The sequence below is a fragment of the Pongo abelii genome, chromosome 14 (genome assembly GCF_028885655.2).
Source record: "Pongo abelii isolate AG06213 chromosome 14, NHGRI_mPonAbe1-v2.0_pri, whole genome shotgun sequence".
NCBI classification, from domain to species: Eukaryota; Metazoa; Chordata; class Mammalia; order Primates; family Hominidae; genus Pongo; species Pongo abelii.
This window is the reverse complement of record NC_071999.2, coordinates 30,720,555-30,746,128: the sequence shown is the minus strand read 5'-3', so window position 1 is coordinate 30,746,128 and position 25,574 is coordinate 30,720,555. Positions and strand designations below refer to the sequence as shown.

General features: G+C 38.0%; 1 protein-coding gene across 6 annotated transcripts in view; it reads right to left on the bottom strand.

Annotated features, from left to right (window-relative positions):
* ATP8A2 (ATPase phospholipid transporting 8A2) overlaps positions 1 to 25,574 on the bottom strand; it is a 663,838-nt gene that overhangs the window by 186,916 nt on the left and 451,348 nt on the right. For all 6 annotated transcript variants that reach the window (XM_054528828.2, XM_054528822.2, XM_054528830.2 and 3 more), the window contains one exon: positions 6,118 to 6,192. In XM_054528828.2, coding sequence (XP_054384803.1) covers positions 6,118 to 6,192 — 75 coding nt within the window. The remainder of the gene's footprint in view (positions 1 to 6,117; positions 6,193 to 25,574) is intronic.

Below are 25,574 nucleotides of genomic sequence, written 5' to 3'. Positions count from 1 at the left end.
TCTGCCTTTCAAAGGATTTTGAAAGCATTTTCCTCTCCCATTGCAAAAGACAATCATAGATTTTTCGCTATTTCCCTATCAGCAATGGTTGTTACATCGGTCTTTTAATGTTCTCCAGTCTTAAAAATTAAAGATGTTACTTCTTACTTTAAAAAGCTGCATTTCCTCAACTACCAGTGAGTTTGAGCATGTTTTTATACATCTGTTGGTTATCTGGATTTGCAGTTCTGTGAAATGTCTACTCATGTCTTTTGTCTACTTCTTACTTTAAAAAGCTGCATTTCCCCAACTACCAGTGAGTCTGAACATGTTTTCATACATTTGCTGGCTATCTGCATTTGCAGTTCTGTGAAATGTCTACTCATGTCTTTTGTCTACTTTCTATCCATGGCTTATCCTCTTTTTAAAGAGTTCTTTGAGTAGAACAGATATCAACTGTCTTTATATTATTAAATTTCATGCAAATGCACTCTTTGTCTATTGGTTTTTTAAATGGGTTCTTTTGCCATATAAAAGCTTTTAATATTTAAATGGCCAAGAAATGCTTCTGCATGTCCAATTGTGGCTACAGAAGTTACTCTTTCATGAAAAGTACATGTTTCCAGGAGTGTCTTGTAGGATTTTACGATTTTATTTTCCACATTTAAATCTTTAATATATCTGGAATTAATTTTTCCATATAGGAGTCCATTTTTTTCCAGATAAAGAGCCAGTTGTGACAACATAATTAATGAGGCCAAACTTTCCCCACTACATTGAAAGATTACCTTTAAGGCTAATCAAATTCTCATGTATTACACATCTAGACTCTAGAACGGGAATGTAGTTCTAGAATCTCCAACTTATTTGTCAATAACAGTGATTTGGTTATGGTGGCTTCATAGTATAGTCTGATGTTTAGTAAAAATAAGTCTACTTTTATGATCTTTTTTTGAGCATGCTTTACATATTTATTGTGAGATATGTGTAAATTCCATTTATATTTTAATATAACTTTATGCAACTTCCTCCTTTCCTCCCAAAACATTCACCTATTGGGATTGAGTCTATGTGGAATCATATATATTTATATTAATTTTAGAAGAGTTGAATCTTTTATGATACTGTCTTCCCATACAAGAAAACAGTATGCTTTTCCATTTGTTCAATAAGACTTTTAAAAACGTAGGAACTGTAAACATTTTTCCTATGCAATGTATAATTTTAATTGCTTTTTTGAAAGAATTCTTACTTCCTTTGCATTTCTAGTGTCCATTGCTAGAGCAAAAAAAAAAAAAAAAAAAAAAAAGCTATTTATTGCTAGGCTAGAAAAAGGCTATTGATTTTTAAAATATATTTATCGTTTATCTGGTCACTTTATCAAATTCTCTTATAATTCGAGTATTTCTCTACTGGTATTTTTTTGTTTTCTAGATAAACAATCATATATGGACATATTTACATTACCATATTTCTGTGAGCATATGTGTATAAGTACAGAAATTGTTCATTGTTTTCCCAATATTTGTAATCTTCTTTGCAGTTGCCGAAAATACGAAAACAATGAATTATATAGTGATGGCAGGCATCTTGATTAATTTCTTATTTTAAATGAAACTATTTCAGAATTTTACCATTTTGGGCAGCATGCTACTGGTTTTTGTAAATGGTCTGAATTTTGGTTAAATGGCTTTTTTTCTATTCCTATTTTATTTAGAGTTCGTATTTTGGGAATGGCAGCTGAATTGCTTCAAACATTTTTGTAGCATCTGCTGATGGGATCATGTTTTTCTTATTTTATTGATATAGTGATATTTAGAAAGATGTTTAATTTCAAGCCTCTTATATTCCTAAAATAAATCTTACTTTGTCACATACTTTTTCTTTTAATATATTATTGAACTCCATTTGCCAATATTTTATGTAGAATTTTTGTATTTATGTTTATAAGTGAGACTGGCCTACAGTTTTCTTCCTCAAATGATGCTGGCTTAACAACAGGATTCATTTTCTGCAAGAGGATAAATAATACTAGTGTGTTCTCTGCATTACAAAAGACATAAAATTTAGCTGAAATCCATTTGATCCTAGTAGCACTGGTCATTCGTGGTATTTTTAGTCTCATTCTACCCACAAAACAAAATGAGCTGGGTACGGTGGCTCACGCCTGTAATCCCAGCACTCTGGGAGGCCGAGGTGGGCAGATCACCTGAGATCAGGAGTTCAAGACCAGCCTGGCCATGGTGAAACCCCGTCTCTATTAAAAATACAAAAAATTAGCCGGGCGTGGTGGTGCATGCCTGTAATCCTGGCTACTCGGGAGGCTGAGGGAGGAGAATCACTTGAACCCGGGAAGTGGAGGTTGCAGTGAGCTAAGATTGCGCCATTGCACTCCAGCCTGGGCAACAAGAGTGAAACTCCATCTCAAAAAAAAAAAAAAAAAAAAGGAAAAAAGAAAAAAAAAGAAATTTGACTATGGATATAATGAAAATCTTCTGGAACAGCATTCATTCATTACTTAGGAAGAAGCCTGTTTCTTGTTGTTATTGTTATTTTTGAGACAGAGCTTTGCTCTGTTGCCCATGCTAGAGTGCAGTGGTGTGATCTCAGCTCACTGTAACCTCCGCCTCCTGGGTTCAAGCAATTGTCCTGTCTCAGCCTCCCAAGTAGCTGGGATTACAGGTGAACACCGTCATGCCCAGCTAATGTTTGTACTTTTAGTAGGGATGAGGTTTCACCATGTTGGTCAGGCTGGTCTCAAACTCTTGACCTCAGGTGATCCACCTGCTTTGGCCTCCCAAAGTGCTGGGATTATAGGTGTGAGCCAATGCGCCCAGCCTCAAGTCTGTTTTAATGCTATTAACTTGTCATGAAAATTAGTTTGAGAGGCCGAGTGTGGTGGCTCACGCCTGGAACACGAGGTCAGGAGATCGAGACCATCCTGGCTAACACAGTGAAACCTCATCTCTACTAAAAATACAAAAAATTAGCCGGGTGCGGTGGCGGGTGACTGTAGTCCCAGCTACTCGGGAGGCTGAGGCAGGAGAATGGCGTGAACCCGGGAGGTGGAGCTTGCAGTGAGCTGAGATTGTGCCACTGCACTCCAGTGTGGGTGACAGAGCTAGACTCCATCTCAAAAAAAAAAAAGAAAATTAGTTTGAGAAACAATGACTTGCTACTTTAGCTGACTTGCAGAATCAAACAAAGAGTACATTTAGAAGAAAAAGCAGGAGAGAAATACTGCATGAAGAAAATGACAGGGGAGAACCCAGCCCAGAGGAGGAGGACCACTAGCAAATGCCTTCCACATCACAAATGTTCTCTTGCAGGCAGTCTCTAGAATGATCCTGGACTGGAAAAATTGCTAAATAGGGCCTTATTGGAGCAAGAATGGCAAAACTGGAATATGGATTAAGATGAATTAGATAATAGTATTAAAATCCATGTTAAATGTTTCAGATTTGATCATTATACTTTGGTTGTATAAGAGGAAGCTCTTGCTACTATTGACTAAAGTGTTAAGCAGGAAAGGGACATGATGTTTGTAATACTTCACTGGGTCAGAAATAAATGCATTCACTAGTGTGTGCATGAGTGTAGGCATGTGTGCATGCATACAAGTATGGAGAAAGAGAATGCAATTGGGGGAAATGCTAATTACTGTTCAATCTGGGTGAAGGGTAAATAGTAGTACTTTGTACCTGTTTTGTAACTTTTCTCTAAATTTCTATTTATTTTATACAAATGTCACCAAAACAATTTTCATGGGGGCAAATCTCCATGTTCCCGAAAGGTTTGGCCCCTCCAGTATGAGCAAGTCCAGAGCCCAGTGGCGCATTTGAGTTCACTTGGCAGATCCTTGACCATTCCATCCCAACTGCCAGCACTCACTGGCAGCCCACTTCAACGCTTGCACTGTGGACTCTGTGGCAACCTAGGCCCTTTCACCTTGAAATACACTTTTCTATCACAGTGTACTCTCTCTATAGTTTAGGGGACAGAAAAACTGCATAAAATATAATCCCAACCCTAGGGTCGTGCATAACAATAACTAGAAAAGTTTGCGGCTCATGACTGTAATCCTACCACTTTGGGAGGCCGAGGTGGGAGGACTGCTTGAGCCCAGGAGTTTGAGACCAATCTGGGCAACATAGCGAGACCCCGTTTCCACAAATTTTTTTTTTTTTTAATTAGCTGGCTGTGGTGGCACTTGCCCATGGTCCCAGCTACTAAGGAGGCTGAGGTGGGAGGATTGCTTGAGCCAGGGAGGTCAAGGATACAGTGAGTAGTGATGGCGCCACTGCACTCCAGCCTGGGTGACAGAACAAGACCCAGTCTCAAAAAAAAAAAAAAAAAAAAAGGCAAAAACTGCAATATGTCTGAGATACTCTTTGTTAATCTGGGGCAGGGCTCAGGAATCTGCATTTTTCAAATAAACCCTAGTTATTCTCCTGCAAATGGTCTTGGGCCTTATTTTGACCAACACTGCCCTCTAGCCTGTCAGCATCTTATGTGTATTAGGTACTCAATAAAATCTGTTGGATTAATTTGAATTGGCCAAGACTGCATGGAGCTAAGAAAAGAATCCAGCCCTCGTGCCCTGAGCATAGAAATCAGGCTAAAATCCGCTCATGCTGTAAGCAGGTGATATATATATATATACCTGTCCTTGGCTCTACAACAAAATCTCTCCTAGGTCTCAGCATTTTGTTTCTAAAATAGGGATGTGGCATGTGTTTGTGTGAAGTGTCAACTCCATTGATACCTGACCCTTTCAAGCACTGAACAATCATGGAACATTCCGTATATTTCCCTCAAATGGTTGCATAGCTTTAACCTACTCAAAATAGTTTCAGGAGGTACAGAGTTAACAATTTGTGCTCTCCCCTTAGTACACAAAGGGGAGGCCCTGGAGCCCCCATCCATGGGTAGGTAGTCAGAGTAGCTTTTTTAGCACAGGAGAGGAATGGACATCAATTCTGTCCTGTTCTTACCACTCCTAATCTTTGTCTTTTAGGGCATCAGTATCAGCAAGAAATGCGCTAGTGTACTCTGCAGCAAGTTAACACAGTTACTGACTCACCAACACAATTTCAACTCAAGATCTGGACCCAGTCCTCCCTGGAGGTGTCTGAATCCACACATTTGACCCTCTTAACCTGCAAGCTACACAGGGCCAGGGCAAACTACTGCATTCAGCATTTTACATCAGCACCCAGCACTGAGGTTATTCAATAAAGGGGGGTGAAAGCATGGAAGACTTAAATATCTCGCCACCAATGGAGTTATAGCACCATGGGTTTTATTATTGTATGTCTGGTAACTTCCATCTACAGTTATTTATGATGGCTGCTTCAGAATGTAGATTCCCACGGAGCAGAGTTAGGATTGAAGGCAAGTGAGAGAACAACTCAAAAAATGGGCCATCCTAGGGTCTCTAGAGTGCTCAGCTACAAGCCCCTTAGTTCTTCCTGCCAGTGAAACAAAAAGCAAGAAAGCTAAGCAGCTACTGAGACATTTTAGCTACAGTTTATATTTATTTCTAGCTTCTGAATTCATCATAGTTATAAAAAGTAATAAAAAAGGAACTTGAAAATCATAAAAAATACCAGATGAGCTGATTACCATCCTCCACAGTAGCTGGAAGTCAGAATTCATTATTTTAGCTCTAACTGCAGAAGAAAATGTTCTTCCACAAGGACAGATACCCTTTCAGGAAGGACAGAACGGACATCAGATCACACACTGTATATTTGTATCTATGTTTAAGAATTCAGAACAAAAATAATGAAGCAGAATGAGTTTAGATGTAGTTCAGAAATTTGTACTTGAGCTAAAAACACGAAAGTGTTGCACAGGCATTTAGTAAGGGGGTAACAAGGGTCTATTATCAAGATATATGGGTTAATAATTTCATGGGGTTATTCAAGAATGATCTGCTATGATTGAAACCATGTGTGGAGAGTTTGGGCTTCTGCAGGATGTTTCACAGCAACAAAGGGCCCAAAGATGTATTTGTGCTGCCTGCTAAGTATACAGATGATTGACTTAGATACACTTCCCAGACATAAACAGTGAAGGAATGTCACTGAAGTTCTAAGTTCTGCATGCTATCAGATAGAGATGAAGAATGCTTACCACGTTGTACAGGCCGATGCACCAACGTTCAAATAAAATCTGCCCAGAAAATCCATTAACAAAGGCGAACCAAAGCTGAAAGAGAAGAAAGTTCATGAAGTTTTATATCAATATTGACCTAAATGTTTCCATTCACTGAAGAAGTAGCGGGAATGTAGACCACCAGCTGGACACAGCTGCTAAGGAATCATGAGCCATAGGACGGCAGCAGTTGTTCCTTTATAAAACACAGATTCCCGATATCACAGAAATCCATATTGTAAGGAAAATTTATATTTAAGGCATACACCTACTTTCAGAGATAATATGCACATGTTCATAGGGAAATAGATTTAATTTGTATTTAATAGGTTTGGTATCAAAACTTTCTCATTGACTGGAGGAGTATCAGCTTCACATTCTTGTTTTTCTCTAAAGTTGATTTGAGAAATACGATGTGTCTTTGCCGGACTTTCAAAGAGATGTAAATCATCAATTAAAAACAACAACAAAAAGTCCTCTCTTCTGTGTGTTCTGAGTTCATAAATTCTTGACCCTCCTTAATCAGATGTCTATCACGTTGACCAAGGTCAAAACACAATCATATAAAAGAAACATGCTCAAATCATTTTTTGAAGTAACGAGAGATGTATAAATAAATAGATAAAATGTGGACTGTTATTCATGCCTTCAAGTAGTCTATGATTCTAACTGATTAGGCAAGACTGATATAAAAACAACTACAGAGCCAAGTGCCAGGATATAATTAGTGTACACGACAACGGATAAAACACTGTCAGAGGCCGGGCGCAGTGGCTCATTCCTGTAATCCCAGCACTCTGGGAAGCCGAGGTTGGCGGATCACCTGAGGACAGGAGTTTGAGACCAGCCTGGCCAACGTGGTGAAACCCCATCTCTACTGAAAATACAAAAATTAGTGGGGTGTGGTGGCACACACCTGTAATCCTAGCTACTCGGGGGGCTGAGGCAGGAGAATCGCTTGAACCTGGGAGGTGGAGGTTGCAGTGAGCCAAGATAGTGCCACTGCACTCCAGCCTGGGCGACAAGAGCAAGATTTCATACCAAAAAAAAAAAAAAAAAAACGAAAAACACTGTCAGAGAAGGAAAGATCATCCAGATGTAATCTGAATACATGGAGGCAGCAGGACTGGGGTAGAAGAGGGCCAAGCCACCGTCAGGACAGAAACCTGACTTAGAAGGAAGCAAACATGAAAATATGGAATTCGAAAAGTTGCTGCTGAATATTCAGCTACATTTATATGAGATATGATTCCAATGACTGAGGGCAGACTTTAGAGTGTCCCATACAAATCACAGAATCAACGTAAGTTGTGTCACATCATCACAGACAGAGACTGCTGCTGTGGTGGAACCTAACTGGCAACACAGAACAGACATCACGACAACCAGAGTTGAGGTCAGCTCTGGTACTGAAATTTTACTGAGGCAGATTTTTCAAAATCAGTTTCTTGACTCCACCAGACTACATTTCTTGAAGCATAAATTGTTCCCCATGCTGCTCTGTGCACTACTATATCCAGTATGATACTTGGTACAAACAGGTACTCACCAAGTCCCTGTGAGATCAAATTAAACGCCAAATCAAGTGCTAGATGAAGTTTTCCTTAAATACAGCTTTCACCTTGTCATTACCCTGTTCAAAAAACTACTAGGGCTCCCTCCTAAATCCAAGATAAACTTGCTGACTTTCAAAAATCCTTCCACACTTCTATTCACTCTTAATTTCTTTTTCCTTTAAAATTTTTTATTTTATTGTAAATTGACCCTTTATAACTGTATGTATTTATGGGGTACAAAGTGATATTAAAGTTTCCAAATTCAGTGTAGAATAATTAAGTCACGCTAACTAACATATCTATCACCTCAAATACTTATTTTGAGGGGGTGAGAATATTTGAAATTTACTCTTATCAACTTTGAAATGTACAATGCACTATTAATTATATTCACCACACTGCACAATAGATCTCAAAAAACCCCATACAATTTATTCCTCCTGTCCAAGACTTTGTACCCTTTGAACATCACCCCAATTCCCTCCATCCTCTGTCATCACCATTCTATGTAGGATCTGATGCTCTCTCTCCTAGTCACTCAATTTCATCTACCCTTCCAAGAGGTCTGGCTATTCTCGTGAAGAAATATTGGTAAATAACTAAGAACCAGAGATTCATGCTGTGTTCTGTGCTTGGAAAATTCCTACAACATTTATTCAAATATTAGCCATCCCTAAAACCACGATTTCAACCCCACTCTCTCCCTACCACTGGAGGTCTTGGCAATCAATACTTCAACCACACTGTTAGCGCAATGAGAGCCTGGATCCACATCAGATTCAAACACATTAGTAAACTGTTTCAAGGGTTTTAAGTTAATTTTTCCAAGACTGTGCCATAATTCTGAGTTCTCCTATTCAAACAATTGACCAAAAAGATATCTAGTGGGTATTTTCTTTTATTGCAAAATCCAGTTAACGTGTTGTCTTGTTATCAACTAAAAACAGCAAAAATAAATAAAAATAGAAAAGAGCCTGGGCATAGTGACTTATGCCTGTAATCCCAGCACTTTGGGAGGCCAGGGGGAGAGAGTTGCTTGAGCCCAGGAGTTCATGACCAGCCTGGGCAACATAGTGAGATCCCATCTCTACAAAAAATAAAAAGTTAGCTGGCTGTGGTGATGCACGCCTCTGTAGTCCCAGCTACTTGGGAGGCTAAGGCAGGAGAATCCCTTGAGCCTAAAAGGTGGGCAGCTGTAGTGAGCTCTGATCGTGCCACTGCACTCCAACCTGGGCTATGGAGTGAGACCCTGTCTCAAAAAAAAAAAAAAAAAAAAAAGCAAACACATACACAATGAAACTATGAGCAGCTTTAATTAAAACTACAAATGATATACAATAGATGCAAACAAATACGATCAGATTAGACCAAATCAAGAGAGAATGCCCACAGCAGACCGAATCTACAGATTAAACCAAGTAAAAAAAGTTTTCAAAGAAATAGGTGAAACAATGCAAGAAATAGCCAAACCAACTCTAATTCAGAGGAAAAATAGATAAAATATAGAGGTCAGGGCAAGCAGTGGCAGAGGTTGAATCCAGGATGGATTCAACACAGTAGGCAAATTAAAGCTGAAGGGCAATATGCTTTTTCCCTCCTTTTTTTCAGGAATCAAGCAGGGAGGACAGCAGGGCAGCATAGAAAATATAAATGACAATCAACTTGGCAGACACTGATCAAGTTTCAAGGTGAACTGAAAAGAAAAAAAATGCAGAATCATCCAAGAGAATATATAACACACAGAAATTTTCTGTAGGGCATACAGGCCTCCTCTCTTAAGGGAAAGAAACAACAGCAAGGGAGGTGCTTATGACTGCAGAGTGACAGGAGACCAGAGCAGGAAGTGCTCCAAGACAACTTGGAATCCCCTTTCCCCTAGACATCTTCCAAAAATATTATAGAAAAAATAAGAGGACATGACAAACGCACATGAAATAATCTTTCCAGGAGAACAAGGCCACACGGCAGAAGAAAATCTCAAACATTCTTGGTGAGACTAAGAGAGCTAATGAAAAAGTGAATTTTCTTTGCAACGAAAGTTACAATAAGATGTCTAATATAGCAAAGAAAGAGACAAATAGGAAGAGGTCAATGTTACAGACTGAAGCTACCCTAAAGAGAAATGAAAGCCAGAATTGACACTGCTAGCAGGGCGCAGTGACTCACGTCTGTAATCCCAGCACTTTGGGAGGCCAAGGAAGGTGGATCACCTAAGGTCAGGAGTTTGAGACTGGCCTGGTCCAACATGGTGAAACCCCATCTCTACTAAAAATACAAACATTAGCCAGGCGTGGTGGTGCACACCTGTAATCCCAGCTCCTCAAAAGGCTGAGGCAGGAGAATCACTTGAACCTGGGAGGTGGAGGTTGCAGAGAGCTGAGATTGCACCACTGCACCCCAGCCTAGGTGACAGAGCAAGACTCTGCCTCAAAAAAAATGAACTGACACTGCTGAAACCACATGTAGAGACAGGTAGTAAAGCTTGAGAAAACAATTCTCAGCAAAGGTCAGAAGACTTTAAAGATAAGCAAAAAATTCCCAAAAAGATGTATTAAAAAAAAAGAGGAAAATAGAAGTTAAAAAAATGTTCAAAGATATAACAGAAGAAAATTTTCTGAAATATTCTAATCAGCCAGTAGAGAGGGGATCCTTCATCCTAGGAAACAAAACAAGCAACAGACACAGAAAGATCAATACCCACACATGTGCTGCTATAGAAATTAATGAGTTTTAAGATTTTATAGGATCAATTCTTCAGTATATTCAGACAGAAAAAGTAACAGAGAAAAAAATCAAGGAGTCTTCCTACTTCTCTCTAGCAGTACACAATACCAAAAGAGAGTGAAAGATGTTTACAAGTCCTTAGGGAAATAAAGTGTGATAGGAATTTTAGTAAAAGATAGAAACCAAGGAAACATCAAAAGCTGAAAACTAACATAAAATGTGATGACAGAAATAATATTAAACGTGTGTTTGTTATATTAACAATAAAAAGTAAAAGCTCAGGTGGGTAAAAAAATAAAATCCAAAATATATGCTACATATAAGAGAAACATGTCAAATGAACATGAAAAAGGCACTATTCAAAAAAGATCAATTTCTTAGCTTGGATTTACAAAGCCCAACACACAATAAAAGTTCACATGGATAAAAAAATGAAATCCAAAATATATGCTACATATAAGAGAAACATGCCAAATGAACATGAAAAAGACACTCTATTCAAAAAAGATCAAATTCTTAGCTTGGATTTACAAAGCCCAACACAATCAGGTCCCCACCTGTCTTTCTGACAACACTGCATCTCCTCCAGTCAGCTACAGTGGCCTTCTGTTGGTTCCTTGCAGGCACCAAGTACGGACCCAGCTTTATTATTTTGCACCTAAATATCAGCAATTATGTCAACAGCATTTGTTTAATAAGTCATCTTTATCCCACTTGTTTGAAATGTCCCTTATCACATGATAAGTTACCATAGTATTTGGAAAAGAATATGTGGTATTTCAGTCTCTATATACTCAGATGAATTTCAGATGCCTTGAATATTTAAGCACAAAAAACAAAACTCTGAAAGCATTGGAAGAAAACATGAAAACCATTATTTTGCTCTATGTGAAAAATGACTCCTGTAAGACATTAAACTTAGAAATGAGGGACAAATTTGAAACTAATTAATTTCTATAAATAAAAATATTAACAAAGTTGAAAGAAAACTGAAATTAAATAACTAGTACACACATATTTGGAATATCTATGAAAACAAAGGCCGAATTTCTTCAATACATGAAGAGTTCTTACAAATCAGAAAGAAAACACCCTACAAGCTGCTAGAAAAATGGGCAAAGAGTATACGGAGTGTTGTTATCACAGGGGGAAAAAAAGGCTTAGAAACATGGGGAATCTCATTTTTATTAAACATGTACACAAATGGATATAACTTTTTTTCTTATCAGATGGGTAAAAGTATAAAAGTTTGGTAAACTAGGGAAACAACACTGTAATACCCAGCTGGTGAGATAGGATTGTCTATAAATATGTTTAATTTAGTTTTCGTTTGAACAAGTGATTCCACTTATAGGGACATACTCTAAATTATACCTTATAGCTGTAATCACATAATATTCAACACAAAAATATAATGGTATGGCATTATTTGGAAAACAATGCCACACCCTTATATATGGAAAACAAAGAATTAGAGCCTGCATGTATATTGACAGTTGGTTAAAGAAATTATGGCTCATCCTGTAATGAACTCTACGTAATTTTAAAAAGATTTAATTTTAAATATAAGTCCCCATACACTGCAATACAAGAATCTCACAGATACATTAAAAATGAAAAAATAAGGGTAGTATTGAATGGCCAAGACCGTGCAGAACAGATGTACATACTCATATATGCATGGCAACTTTCTGGGAAACATAAGAGATCATTAATATTCATCATCTTTAGGTGGTAGAAGTGTTCTCTGGGGGAAAGAGGGAGACTTGCTTAACACATTCATGTTTTATTTATATAGCTGTTTCTAGCAGTAGTTCTCAGCTAGGGGTGATTTTGCCTCTGAGGAGACATTTTACAGTATCTGGAAATTTTTTTTATTGTCACACCTTGGGGGAGGAGCCTACTGGCATTGAGTGGGCCAAAGATGCTGGCTGCTAAACATCCTACAAGGCCCAGAAAAGCTCTCTACAGCAAAAAAAATTATATAGTCCAAAATGTCAATAATGCCACTGTTGAGAAACCCTAGACTAAAGAAATAAGTTTATTTGGTCAATCTGATACAAAACTTAGAAATCTTGTTTCTAACAGATGTTTGTTACAAACAAAATAATAACACGTGGCTGGTTGCATGAAGCCATGATTCTGCTTGTTATGTATGGGGGCTTGGGTTTAGAAAGCTTTACTCTTTTTCGAATAAAAAGGAGTAACAGATTCATATCACTGGATATGAATCTGCTATCTTCACAAATTTGGATCCTGAAAACAAACACATAACTTTGTAAATTATTAATGAGAAATTATTTCAAAGACTGAGTGAATTCGGTATAATCAAGACACTCAAGCTGTTGAAAACATATGAGGGGGTAAAAATCTTAAGAAATCTAGCATCTCCTTCCATGAACTGACCTTGTTGACATTAACATTGTTCCAAGCAATACTGAGTCATGTAAAAAGTTTCATTATTCATTTCATTTAACACTGTTGATTAGCTGAATGTTGGGATATTTCCTCTAAGCAGCCAGTGTTCTGATTCTGTCCAAGTTGGCACTGGATTGGCCACATGTTTCTTCAAAGACTTTTGATACGTTTGTACTAATTTTTATCAGTTGCAGGTGCTGCAGCTTTTTGAGAAGCATAAACAAGCTCATTCTCAACATTTTCAATACAATTTCAATCTGCATCCAAATAATCCATCATCAGATGATTGGACCTGTTTATTTCATCAAAACTATTTACTTCGTAGAGACAAAAAAAAAAAAACCCAAAGCCAACATAAACAAAACAAACAAAAAAAATCCACTTCTTAATTTTAAAATCCATGAGCTGGTTTTCTCTTACGTTGAAATGCTCAAACTTGATTTCATTTTGGCAAGATTTCCATAGGTAAAATGGGAACAGTATGAGAATGCAGTGTATTTTTAAATATTTATACAAACGTACTTAGTTTTTATTTTATTTATTCATGAGACAGGTAAACGATGGCTCTCTGACACATTATAAAATCAGACTTTCACACTAGTAAGTCATATACAAATGTTAATTCATACACAAAAAAGACAGCACCACCCAATTCCTAAACATAAATGTCATTTTTGGTGGGCCACAAGTTCCCAGCTGTGTACACCAAACAGAGCCTTCAATACAAACAGACGGTCCGTCCCCCATTTGATGTGCAGTTACTTGGATGGTGGCTTGCTTATAGCCACTAAACTTTACTCTTGGATTAATGGGAAAAAAGATTCCTCTGCCTTTAGTTTCTTGTTAACTGGGAATGCTGTTAAGTGAATACAGTCAAAGCCCAGAGAGCCAGATCCCTGCAGGATGGCCTCAGACTTGGTGAGCTGGTAGGAAGACTTGCCAAGCACTGCTGGCTTGCCAAGCTCCTGGGGTTTTTGGTCCTCAAATGTAGTGTTGTTATGAGCAAACTGACCCAAACTTATTAAATGGCTTTTCCTTCTTGGAAAAAAAGACCCTTCTTTGCTTTAACTGCTGCTTGACTGCCAAAAACGCAGTAACCGTCTTGGCTAATTGCACAGGCTCCTGTCTGGACGTCCCGCTGCCATCGCCCAACCTCGGCGGGTTGTACCTGCCGCCACTCTCAGGCTCTCAGCTAACAGCCGACACTTAACAGATGACTACTTAATGTGGAAAAGGGATGACCTGTTCCTCTATTTACTCTGCTCTTTCAGGATCCCTGGTAGAGGACTGAAGTGAAAAAGTACCCTACGGAGAATAATGAGGTAAATTAACATATGATTTCTCACTGAAGTGGCAATAACATCACGATCTACTATTTTGCATATCAGGTCTGGGCTGATAAACTGGCACCAAAGATATCTGTTTAAATGTCAAAATGCGTCAGTATTTTTTTTTTGAAATTTGATCTGGCCATATGTAGTAAGAGAAAATGTAAACATATACTTTGTCTAGAAATTCTATTTCTGGAAATCCACTTCTCATAAATGAAAGCACCAGTATATAAAAACCCATCTTGTTTTGCAGTATTGTTGGTAGCAGAAAACAAAATAGAAAGCACAGACAAAAAAAAAAAAAAAACAAAACCCTGAAGTTCTTTAGTACGGGGTGATTGCAGCAAATCTATGAACTAGAAACACCTACCTTTTAAAATGTTAAATTTATAAGTATGGAAATGAAATAATGCCCAAGAAACAGCATGAGATTGACAAAGGAAAAGGCAAATAAATAAACAGGTAAGTAGACAGGAAATCAAGGGAAAAAGATCAGAAATGCTATTATAGAGCAAAGGTTGTCAGGAATAATAATAACAGTAGTATTAGTAAGACACCCTAGAGAATCTTTTTCTGTTCAATAAATTATGGGATGGAGTGGCCAGAATTAAATGGAGACCAGAGAGGATACTGTGATAATGACAGGGCCTCATCTATAAAATCTTTGGAGAGTTTTCTATTGCTGACTGAGTCTTGGGCAGGTAAAATGCCAGCTGCAAACATCACATACTAATAACACTTCTAAGGACTTTTCAAGGCAAACCAACAAAGTTACAGAGCAATGCATAGATTCCATTTTTTTTATAAAAACCACAACAAAAATGCTATATGTTTACATACATTTGTATGAGTGCAAAGAAAAGTATGAACGGTTGACCAAACTGTTTCTAATGATTCCTGAGCAGACATGGAGCCAGAAGAGGGGAAGTTATTTTTTCCTTACACATTTTTATTATCAGTGTAACAAATAAGCATTACTTCAACTTCAAAGAATTATGTAGAAGAAGAGAACTTGCTTGTCTTTATCACCACACCACACTCATTTTTCTCTTCAAGCTTGCCACATTCTGCAATTTTTATTGTATTGTTATCTGGCTACCCCATGTGCTCAGAGATTATATTGATTCCACTCAATATCATACACCTAGGATCTAGCACATGGGTGGGCACACAGTAGGTGCTCAATAAATGGATATATACAGAATATTAATACTTGATGTTAAAGAGGAAAGCTCATCTAAAAGAGCATTTTAAATAAGAAAACTACACGCTGCAGAACTGTCGTTTCTGTTACTTTTGATGATGATACAGGCTACCGTGTATTTATTGCTTACTCTGTTCCAAGAACCTTGCAATACTCTAGATGAATTATCTAATTTAAATATCTTAACAATCCTAACAAAAGGTGTTACTCCATTTCACAAATGAGGAAATCGGGGCACAGAGAAGATGAAAGATATTATGGCTCATATCAAATAGGCGTTTAGTAGACTGCAGTGACTAGCAGTCAATCCTACTTATTTAAAAGTAATTTTTAAAACATTTAAGTTAAAGCAATTCAGAATCAAATCAGTATTTATGGCTACTAACTTATTATATTACTGATACTTTAAGACTGTCACTGGAACAAAACACTTAACAACTATAAGCACATAAGCACACCAAAAAATTTATGAATTATCCAGATCTTTTTCCTTGAGTGCCAAGGGATCCTTTTAAGATTAGGGTACAAGCTGTTTGAAAAGCAAGCTTTAAAAATCTTCCCCATTTTGTACAACAAAATGCAACCACTGCAGCTTGAAATATTATCTGGCAATATTTTGAGTGAAAATATTGCAATCTTTTGCTAATATGGTTGAGACTGACCTAGCAGACAATCAGAAGTAATCTTCTCATCTTTCATTATCCAAATTCCTCGAATAGAAAATAACACTAATTAAATACTAATGGGAAATCTGGGTTATGTTTAAAAGGACTTGAGGCTGGGTACAGTGGCTCCCGCCTATAATCCCAGCACTTTGGGAGGCTGAGGCAGCAGGACTGCTTGAACCCAGGAGTTTGAGATCAGCCTGGGCAACAGAGTGAGACCCTGTCTCTACAAAAATTTTTTCAAAAATTAGCTGGACATGGTGGCACATGCCTGTAGTCCCAGTTACCTAGGAGCCTGAGGTGGGAAGGTTGCTTGAGCCAGAGAGGCTGAGGCTGCAGTGAGCCAAGATCGTGCACAGACTCCATGACATCATATCTCAAAAACAAAAAACAAAACAAAAAAAAGAAAAAGAAAAAAGAATAAAAGGACTTGAATTTTAATCTTGAGAGTATAAAGTAGAAATTATTACATGGAAATAAATGTAGCAGATGATGTACACACATACATTTTTGACTTTAGTCTGGCATTTTCTTTTCCGTTAAAATCCCAACTAATGCAAGAAAGTTGAATCTTATAGCTTAAAGTCACAAAAGTTAGTAAAAAGAAGTCTGGTAAACATTTAAAAATTTTCTTTAATTACTCATTTCTCAGCGTTATAAAATGTCTCTGTTTCTGCAAAACTACATGCTTACTCTATGGAACATCAGGTAAACACAAAATCGTGTTTCCCCCCCCGTAAAAGACCATAATACCGACCAGATGGGGTATGTACAATTAAATTGATTTTTAATAAGAAATTCTTGGCACAATAGAACATAATCGCTCCAAATTGTGTCAAGGACTTCGTAAATTTTTTTTATAGTTCAAGGCTTAGACTCTTCAGTCCAAATCCTGAGCTGGCTTGCTAGGGGACTGAATAGCTCTCGAGACCAGTAAGGAAATAATGAGCCTTTCATCTGGAGGTCACTGGTTAGGATCTGCTATCGTTCATTAATGACACAGCTGTTTCCAACCTCCTGGTGTTGGAACAGTGGCAGGGGGTTTATTATGGAAGGGGTAGCAGAAATATGTATAAGATCACTTCATTTATGGACAGGATCTATGGCAAATATTTGAGAACATGTGTTTTATAACCAATAAAGTCACACTCTTAACTTATTGACAGTAAGATTTAGTGCCTGGCTGCACAGACTAGGATCATCAGAAGAGAATTCTGATGCTATCCTTCTATTCCCATCAGCCACAGTGAGCCTGTGGCCTGGGCAAGGTGTGAACTTGCTTTGTGTCTTATTTTCTGGTTCTGGAAAGTAGAGCGAAAGGTCTGTCTGCCCTCCCAGAGGAGGGTTGTAAGGAAAGAATCACATATATATTTTAAAAATTCAGTTACTGAACTGTTTACTAAGGTCCTGCTTCAAGTTTTGCTCTGTGCTATGGGTAGGAGTTGCAAAGGTGAGACACCATCTCTGTCCAACAATTCACTCTGTCTGGGGACAGGCATGGGACGTATCTGAGGTGCAGAAAAGTTCTTTGGGAACACAGGAGAGGGAGACACAGGTTCTGTCTGGAGGAGTGAGCACAACTTTTCCAAATGTGGTGGCCACTTGGGCTGGGTCTTGAAGTATCAGATTCCATTCATCAACTGTGTGTGGGGAGAAGGGGCAGTGAAAATAGAGAGAACAACTTGTACAAAAGCCTAGCAGGTGTGAGCTGCCAGGTGGCTGGAACAAGGAAAATGAAGTGAGAGAAGAGGGCTGGATTCAGACCGTGAAGGACACTAGACAGGAATTCTCCAAATATATGAGCAGCTGTGCACACATTCCCTAAGAGAAATCTAAAGATCCATGTATCTACAAATCTCAAAAACTATCTCAATATATTTTATGTCCTTTTTGGTATGGTAAAATATACAGAACATAAAATTTACCATTTTAACCATTTTCAAGTATGCAGTTCAGTGGTATTAAAAACATTTACCTTGATGTGTACCCATCACCATCATCCATATCCAGGACTTTTTCATCACTCCAAACTGAAATTCTGTATTAATGGTATTAATTAGACCATTAAACTCTATATTAATGGGTATTAAGCAACTCTCATCTTCCCACAGTCCCTGTTCTGCCTCTATGAAATCATACAATATTTGTCCTTGTCTGTGTAGCTTATATCTCTTAACATAAAGTTTTATTCATCCATGTTGTAGCATGTATCAGGACTTCATTCTTTTTAAGGCTAAATAACACGCCATTGTATGTATACAGCGCACTTTGTTTATTCATTCATCCATACATGGACATTTGGGTTGTTTCCACTCTTTGGCTACTGTGAATAATGCTGCTATGAACAGTGGTATAAAAACATGCGTTCAGTCCTTGCTTTCAATTCTTTGGGATATATACACAGAAGTAGAATTGTTGGAACATATAGTAATTCTATGTTCAACATCTTGGAGGTACAGCCATACTATCTTTCGAGTGGCTAAACCATTTTACTTTCCCACCAGCAATGCACAAGAGTTTCAACTTATCTACATCCTCAGTAACTCTTTTTTGTTTTCTATTGATAGTAGGCATCCTAACGGGTATGAAGTGGTATCTCAATGTGGCTTTGAGTTACATTTCCTTAATCATTAGTGATGTTGAGCACCTTTTCACATGCTTATTGGATATTTGTATATCTTCTTTGGAGAAATGTCTACTCAAGTCTTTCGTCCATTTTTGAATTGGTTTTTTGCTGTTGTGTTTAGGAGTTCTTTAGATATTTTGGATATTAATCTCTTATCCGATATATGATTTGCAAATATTTTCTCCCGTTCAATAGGTTGCCTTTTCACTCTGTTGATAGAACCTTTTGAAGGGCAAAAATGTTTAATTTTGATGAAGTCCAATTTATCTATTTCTCTTGTTGTTGCCTATATTTTTGGTGTTCAAATAAATGTTGCCAAATTCAATGTCATGAAACTGTCCCCTTATGTCTTCTTCTAAGAGTTTTATTGTTTTAGGTCTTACATTTAGGTCTTTGATTCATTTGGAGTTAATTTTTTTTTTTTTTTTGAAACAAGGTCTCACTCTGCCACCCAGGCTGGAATGCAGTGGTGTAATCATTGCCTACTGCAGCCTCAACCTCCCCGGGATTCAGGTGATCCTCCCACCTCAGCACCCCCCTCATCCCCACGAGTAGCTAGGACTACAGGAATGCACCACTACAACTGGCTAATTTTTGTATTTTCATTTGGTAGAGATGGGATTTCACCATGTTGCCCAGGCTGGTTGCAAATTCCTTGGCTCAAGTGATCCACCTGCCCTGGCCTCCCAAAGTGCCGGAATTACAGGTGTGAGCCACTGTGTCCGTCCTGAATTATCTTTTTCATATGGTGTTAAGTAAGGGTCCAACTTCATTATTTTGCATCTAGATATCCAGTTTTCCTAGCCTCATTTGTTGAAAGGACTTTTTTTTTTTTATTGAATGCTCTCGACACTCTTGTTGAAAATCATTTAATTACATATTCCAGGGTTTACTTCTGGGCTCTCTATTCTATTCCACTGGGTCTATGTATCTGTCTTTATGGTAACACACACTGTTTTGACTACTGTAGCTCTGTAGTAAGTTCTGAAATTAGGAAACGTTGATTCCTCCAAATAGATTGTTCTGGCTATTTGGGGATCCACTGGGATTCCATATGAAGTTTAGAATAGGTTTTCCTGTTTTTGCAAAAAATGTCACGGGAATTTTGAGTCTACAGACTCAATGCAATCTCTACATATTTGCATTTAGGTAAGATCTAAAATTTTTAATGATAAGGATAAATAGTTGTAAAAGATATAATTTCTGGCATATTATAAATATTAAAACTATAAAATAAATTTACATCACTTTTTAATGTGGCTAATGGATTCTAAATACCACAGATATTCATCACAATCCACTTTTAAAAAGACATTAACAAGCACTTAATGAGTGTGTGTGTGTGTGTGTGTGTGTGTATGTGTGAGCATATGAAGAGATTCATTATAAGGAACTGATTCACGCAATTAGAAAGGTGGGCAGGTCCCAAGAACTGCAGAGGGAGTCTGTAAGCTGGAGACCCAGGGAAAGCTGATGTTTCAGTTCCAGTCTGAAGGCAGGGAAAAAAAGCTGATGTACCAGTTTGAAGGCAGCCAGGCAGGGGGACTTTTATTCACAGGAGGGTCAGTCTCCTGCTCTCTTCAGGCCCTCAGCTGATGGGATGAGGCCCACCCACATTAGGGAGGGCAATCTGCTGTCCTCAGTCTCCCTATTTAGATGTTAAGCTCATCCAAAAGCATCCTCACAGAAACACCCAGAATAATGTTGACCAAATATCTGGGCATCCCATGGCTCAGTAAAGTTCATATAACATTAACCATCACAGGGTACTGGGGGACACATAGCTAGAACCTCAGTTCTGGAAATGCTTCCATGTCTCCCCACCTCCACAAGATTCCATTCAGTGTCCTTTCTCTGTTCCCACAGCCTAATCACAGGCCACATTATATCATATCATCATATCCTATCATGTACCATATCATCATATATCATGCCATATCATATATCATGCCATATCATATATCATACCATATCATCATATATCATACCATATCATATATCATGCCATATCATATATCATACCATATCATATATCATATCATGTCATATATCATACCATATCATCATATATCATACCATATCATATATCATACCATATCATCATATATCATACCATATCATATATCATACCATATCATCATATATCATACCATATCATATATCATGCCATATCATATATCATACCATATCATCATATATCATACCATATCATATATCATACCATATCATATATCATATCATATATCATACCATATCATCATATATCATACCATATCATATATCATGCCATATCATATATCATACTATATCATATATCATACCATATCATATATCATGCCATATCATATATCATATCATCAGATCATATCACCATATCATACCATCATATATCATATCATATCATATCATATATCATAATCCTGGCTGGCTTGCCTGTCTCTCCCACTGGACTGTGAACTCTTTGATGTCTTTGCAGTGCCCTTAAGACCTTACTCTGGAGTCAGACCAATTGGCTAACATCCTGGCTCTCCTACTCTTAGCTGTATACTTAGGCAACTTTCTTTTTCTTTTATTTTATTTTAAGTTCTGGGGTACACGTGCAGGATGTGCAGGTTTGTTACATAGGTAAACATGTGCTATGGTGGTTTGCTGCACCTGTCAACCCATTACCTAGGCATTAAGTCCAGCGCGCCTTAGTTATTTTTCCTGATGCTCTCCCTCCCCAACCCCCACAGGCCCCAGCGTGTGGTGTTCCCCTCCCTGTGTCTATGTGTTCACATTGTTCAGCTCCCCATGCGGTGTTTGGTCTTCTGTTTCTGCATTAGTTTGCTGAGGGTAATGGCTTCCAGCTCCATCCATGTCCCCACAAAGGACATGATCACATTCCTTTCTACGGCTGCACAGTATTCTGTGGTGTATATATATGTACCACATTTTCTTTAGCATTCTATCATTGACGGGCATTTGGGTTGATTCCATGTCTTTGCTAGTGTGGACAGAAGCAAGCATTTCTTCAACAGTCAAAAATTTTATATCATTCCTTCTATCTTGAACTGGTTTTCCATTCCACTTGACACATATAGTTTTACCATAATTTAATGTAGTTTTGTTTATTTTATTGATCACTTGTTATACTTCACAGAAATGGTAAATGGAAATCAAACTTAATTTTGTTTTAATTTCTATTCCTATTGCTCATTTCTATAGATCTCAGTCCTGAGAAATCTATTAATAGTTCACACATTAAAAAGAATGTAAAGCTTCATTACAGAAAGAGCCATCAATACTTTCGATTTCTTCTGAACCATACGCCAAAAATAATATGGTGCTGTATTGCAAAGTTATTTGAAATATTCTATCTGCTGACATCGTGATTACGTCATTTTCTAAATTTTCTAAAAAGCAAAGAAACAGAAACCACTGACTTGTGAAAATAGTTGTTAATTAGTCACAAGAATCATTTACTTTCTTGACTTCTGAGAAGTATATCCAGAGGTATACCAAGAAGTTTCAAATGACCTTGAATTATCCCTGCTATGGTCTCATTTAGATTTATCTTTTTTCACTCAATATACTCAGCAAAGTTTGAGGAAAGTAAAATTGTTTCATTTGTAATAGCCTCTTGCTACTTCATTGCCATTTGATAAAATAGTTTTCTCTTATCACACCCGGCTAAGCTTGCTCACATTGTATTCTTTGTGAAAAAGGTTCTCTCCAACATATCACAGTCACTGTGTCACATGCCTTAAGTGCTCTTTCAAACCCTAAAGTTGCAGATTTAGCTCATTCAAGTTTTAGAAAATTTTTGCCACACTGTAACAACACCTCTGTCTTCACTTTCTAACCAATCAGTTAAATCAGAAAAAAAGACTCTGATTTCATATTTCAACTACAATGCACATGTTAATAAACAAGCCATGATGACTCTTTTGCTTCTGAGCTTCCACTCATAGACACAGATGGATCTGATGAACAGTCTGGCCATGACCTTGGTGTCTCCACAATATCAGAGGCAGCTGCCTCCCATGCTTCTCACTGGCAGTTTCTTTGGACTTTTGCTCAGGAGCAAGGTATCGCTGACCATTGTGTATGGTGAGAGGGTGGGTTGTACAGCTGAACAGATACTGTCTCAACTCCATGACAGAAGATAAATGTCCTATCAGGGTCCAGATATAATAAACATAGGCAGTCTTTTTTTTTTCCACTAAATGTTGTCTCATTGGTTTGTATCCCTAAGATTTTTTGTATCATGGTGCATACACCACAGTAAGACTTGAAGAGGTGAGATGTATTCCTTCCTTTCATAAACTGGGAAATGTGGGCTCTGGAGAGGGAGGTGGGGAGGGAGGGCTCAGAGTACCACGGAAGTGGACCACTAAGAACGGACTCTCGTGGAAAGTCTGTCTGTCCTTAGGAATGCTTTCTGCTCTCGAATCTGCTTTCTCAAAGCAACTGGGAACACAGGGCAACTACATCAAGGTAGTGGGGTGGGGGGTAGCATGATTCACTGACAGTTTTTGTGAGTCTAACCTAACCACTGACTTGTGAAAGTATTTGTTAATTACTTGTTAGGTAATTGTTAATTACCTAACAGAAATGTTTAGGAGCAGGCTGGAGCGTCAGGAGAGGCAGGAATCCCAGATGGGCCAGGAACAGTGGTACATGCCTTTAATCCCAGCTACTTGGGAGGCTGAGACAGGAGGATCACTTGAGGCCAGGAGTTTGAGACCAGTTGGGATTAGTCTTGAAGAAAGATCCTGAGAGGTCCCGGTTGATGGACCTGATATAGGGTGGCAGCAAAGAATGACTCCAGGCATTTTCAGATAGGAGACAGGAGAGATGGCAACAAACACAACCAAAGGTGAAGCTCGGGAGGGAGAGCGCCAAGTGGTAGATGAATGTATTTTGGGGGCATGTTTAAGGCGCAGTACCTGTGGGCTCTCCAGGAAAAAATCCAGAGCACAAGGCTGATGCTCAGTGGAGAGTTTCTGATAAGAAAAATGTTTGTAACACTGGCAAATATGCTATAACCACAGCAGTAGAAGTCTCCAGCAAGGGAACCTATGTAAGGAGGCAAGAGGAAATCCATGGTGGGCCTCTGGGAGACAGCAACACTTACAGGTCAAGGGCAAGGACAGAAGCAAAGAAAAGGCACTTTGCAATACATTTCATAAATGGTACCTAAAGTTTATGGCGCCTCTATTTTAACCCTAAGTAAGTGTTTATTCTGGGACAGAGACTTCATCAGACACGACTGGCCACATTCAGGAAGAATGACCTCCTCCAGAGCCACTGCTGAGAATGGCAGTGGGGAAGAGGTTACAGAAGAGGTCAAGCTGGCTCAATAGCCCTGTCTGTCCAACAGATCAAAAATGACATGAGACGAACAAAGCCCAACCTGTGCCGCCCATGGTAAAAGCACTCTCCTCCTCGGCCCTTCGTCCAAGCTGTTAGACCCCACAACCCCGGCTATCAGTTTCTGGCACTTAGAAGTGGCAGCTTCCTCAAGGGCCCCACACTAGAAGCTGCTGCAAAAGGCTTAGCACTAAGACCCTTGCAAGGACAGAAATGGGAGACAGCACCAGGAGCCCCACCTCTCAGTCAGCACCACTTGTCCCTCCCAGGCCCCAGAAAGCTGTAGGTGGATGATGCTGGTGCGTTCAGCTCACAGTTTCACATGGAAAACCATTCTTGAATACTTGTTCCTTTCTCCTTCCCCTTTCTCTTTGCTCTCAGCTTTTATTTTCAGAAGGAACAAGCAATATTGCCTTTAAAAATTCCTAGCAATCAAGCTACTATCATGGTCATTTTATTGTTTATGGTTAATTATGGCATTATTAATATTCAGAAAATACCATAATTTATTGAAAATAATTTTAAGGCATTGATATAGCAAGTTGTCTATTGTAAGTGTACTTTTATGACTTCAGAACAGTAGCTGAACAATCAGCGGAAATATTTTTCAATCCTGCTGAAAAGCCTAAGAATACTAATATAGATAGGGAATCAGCAACTGCTGAAGGCAATAATTACAGCATGGAATGTATTTTACGAGGAGTAAAATCCTCAAAATATATTTTATTGCTGCAGATGCTTTTATACATTAGACTTTCACTAAATAGGCTAATGTCTGATTTAACCTGAATATATGACACAATCATGAACACCTGGAAAAGAAATCCACAGCTAATTCCATGGAAGGTCCTCTTAATTATCATCCAAGTATGAATAAATATATAGTTAAAATACAATATTCTTTGTATTTGCACAGTGTAAAATCCCTTTCCACAACAGAATTTAAAGGAGATGGATAGTGCTTTTCATTATCTACATTTGCTAACAAGTTTGTTTCTACTGTTTTCATAACCACAGAAATTCTATTGTTTTCTGGAAATTCTTCCAGCCAAGGAAAATAAAAGAGATAAGCCATGAAAAAAACTCTCACATTTTATTACAGGGTCAAATTACTGTGAACATATGTTAATTTTACTAGCATCTGAAATGTATTAGCCATTCAGTATTTCAATATTTGCATTATTAGATGGATGTTAAATGATGTAATTAAGAAATAAAAGAGCTAATTAAAGAAAGACTGAACACACCCATTGGGGCTTTTAAGGGAAGTTTTCACAAGAAAGAACACAGAGAAAACAGAGATGAATGAGAGAACAAAAGAAAACATTAAATAAATTTTATTTCATATCCTCAAAGAGATAGGAGAAGATATTACATCTGTAAACTAAGATCAGAATGCTTGTAGGGAAAAAAAGACATTAAAAAAGCACTTGAAAATTAAAAAGAGAGAAAAACGTGGCTTATAAAAACCCAATCCTCAATAGAGGACCTAGAAGATCAGTCACAGAAATATCCAAGACAGTAAAAGGATAAGATTAGAATGTAAACCCAGAAGGT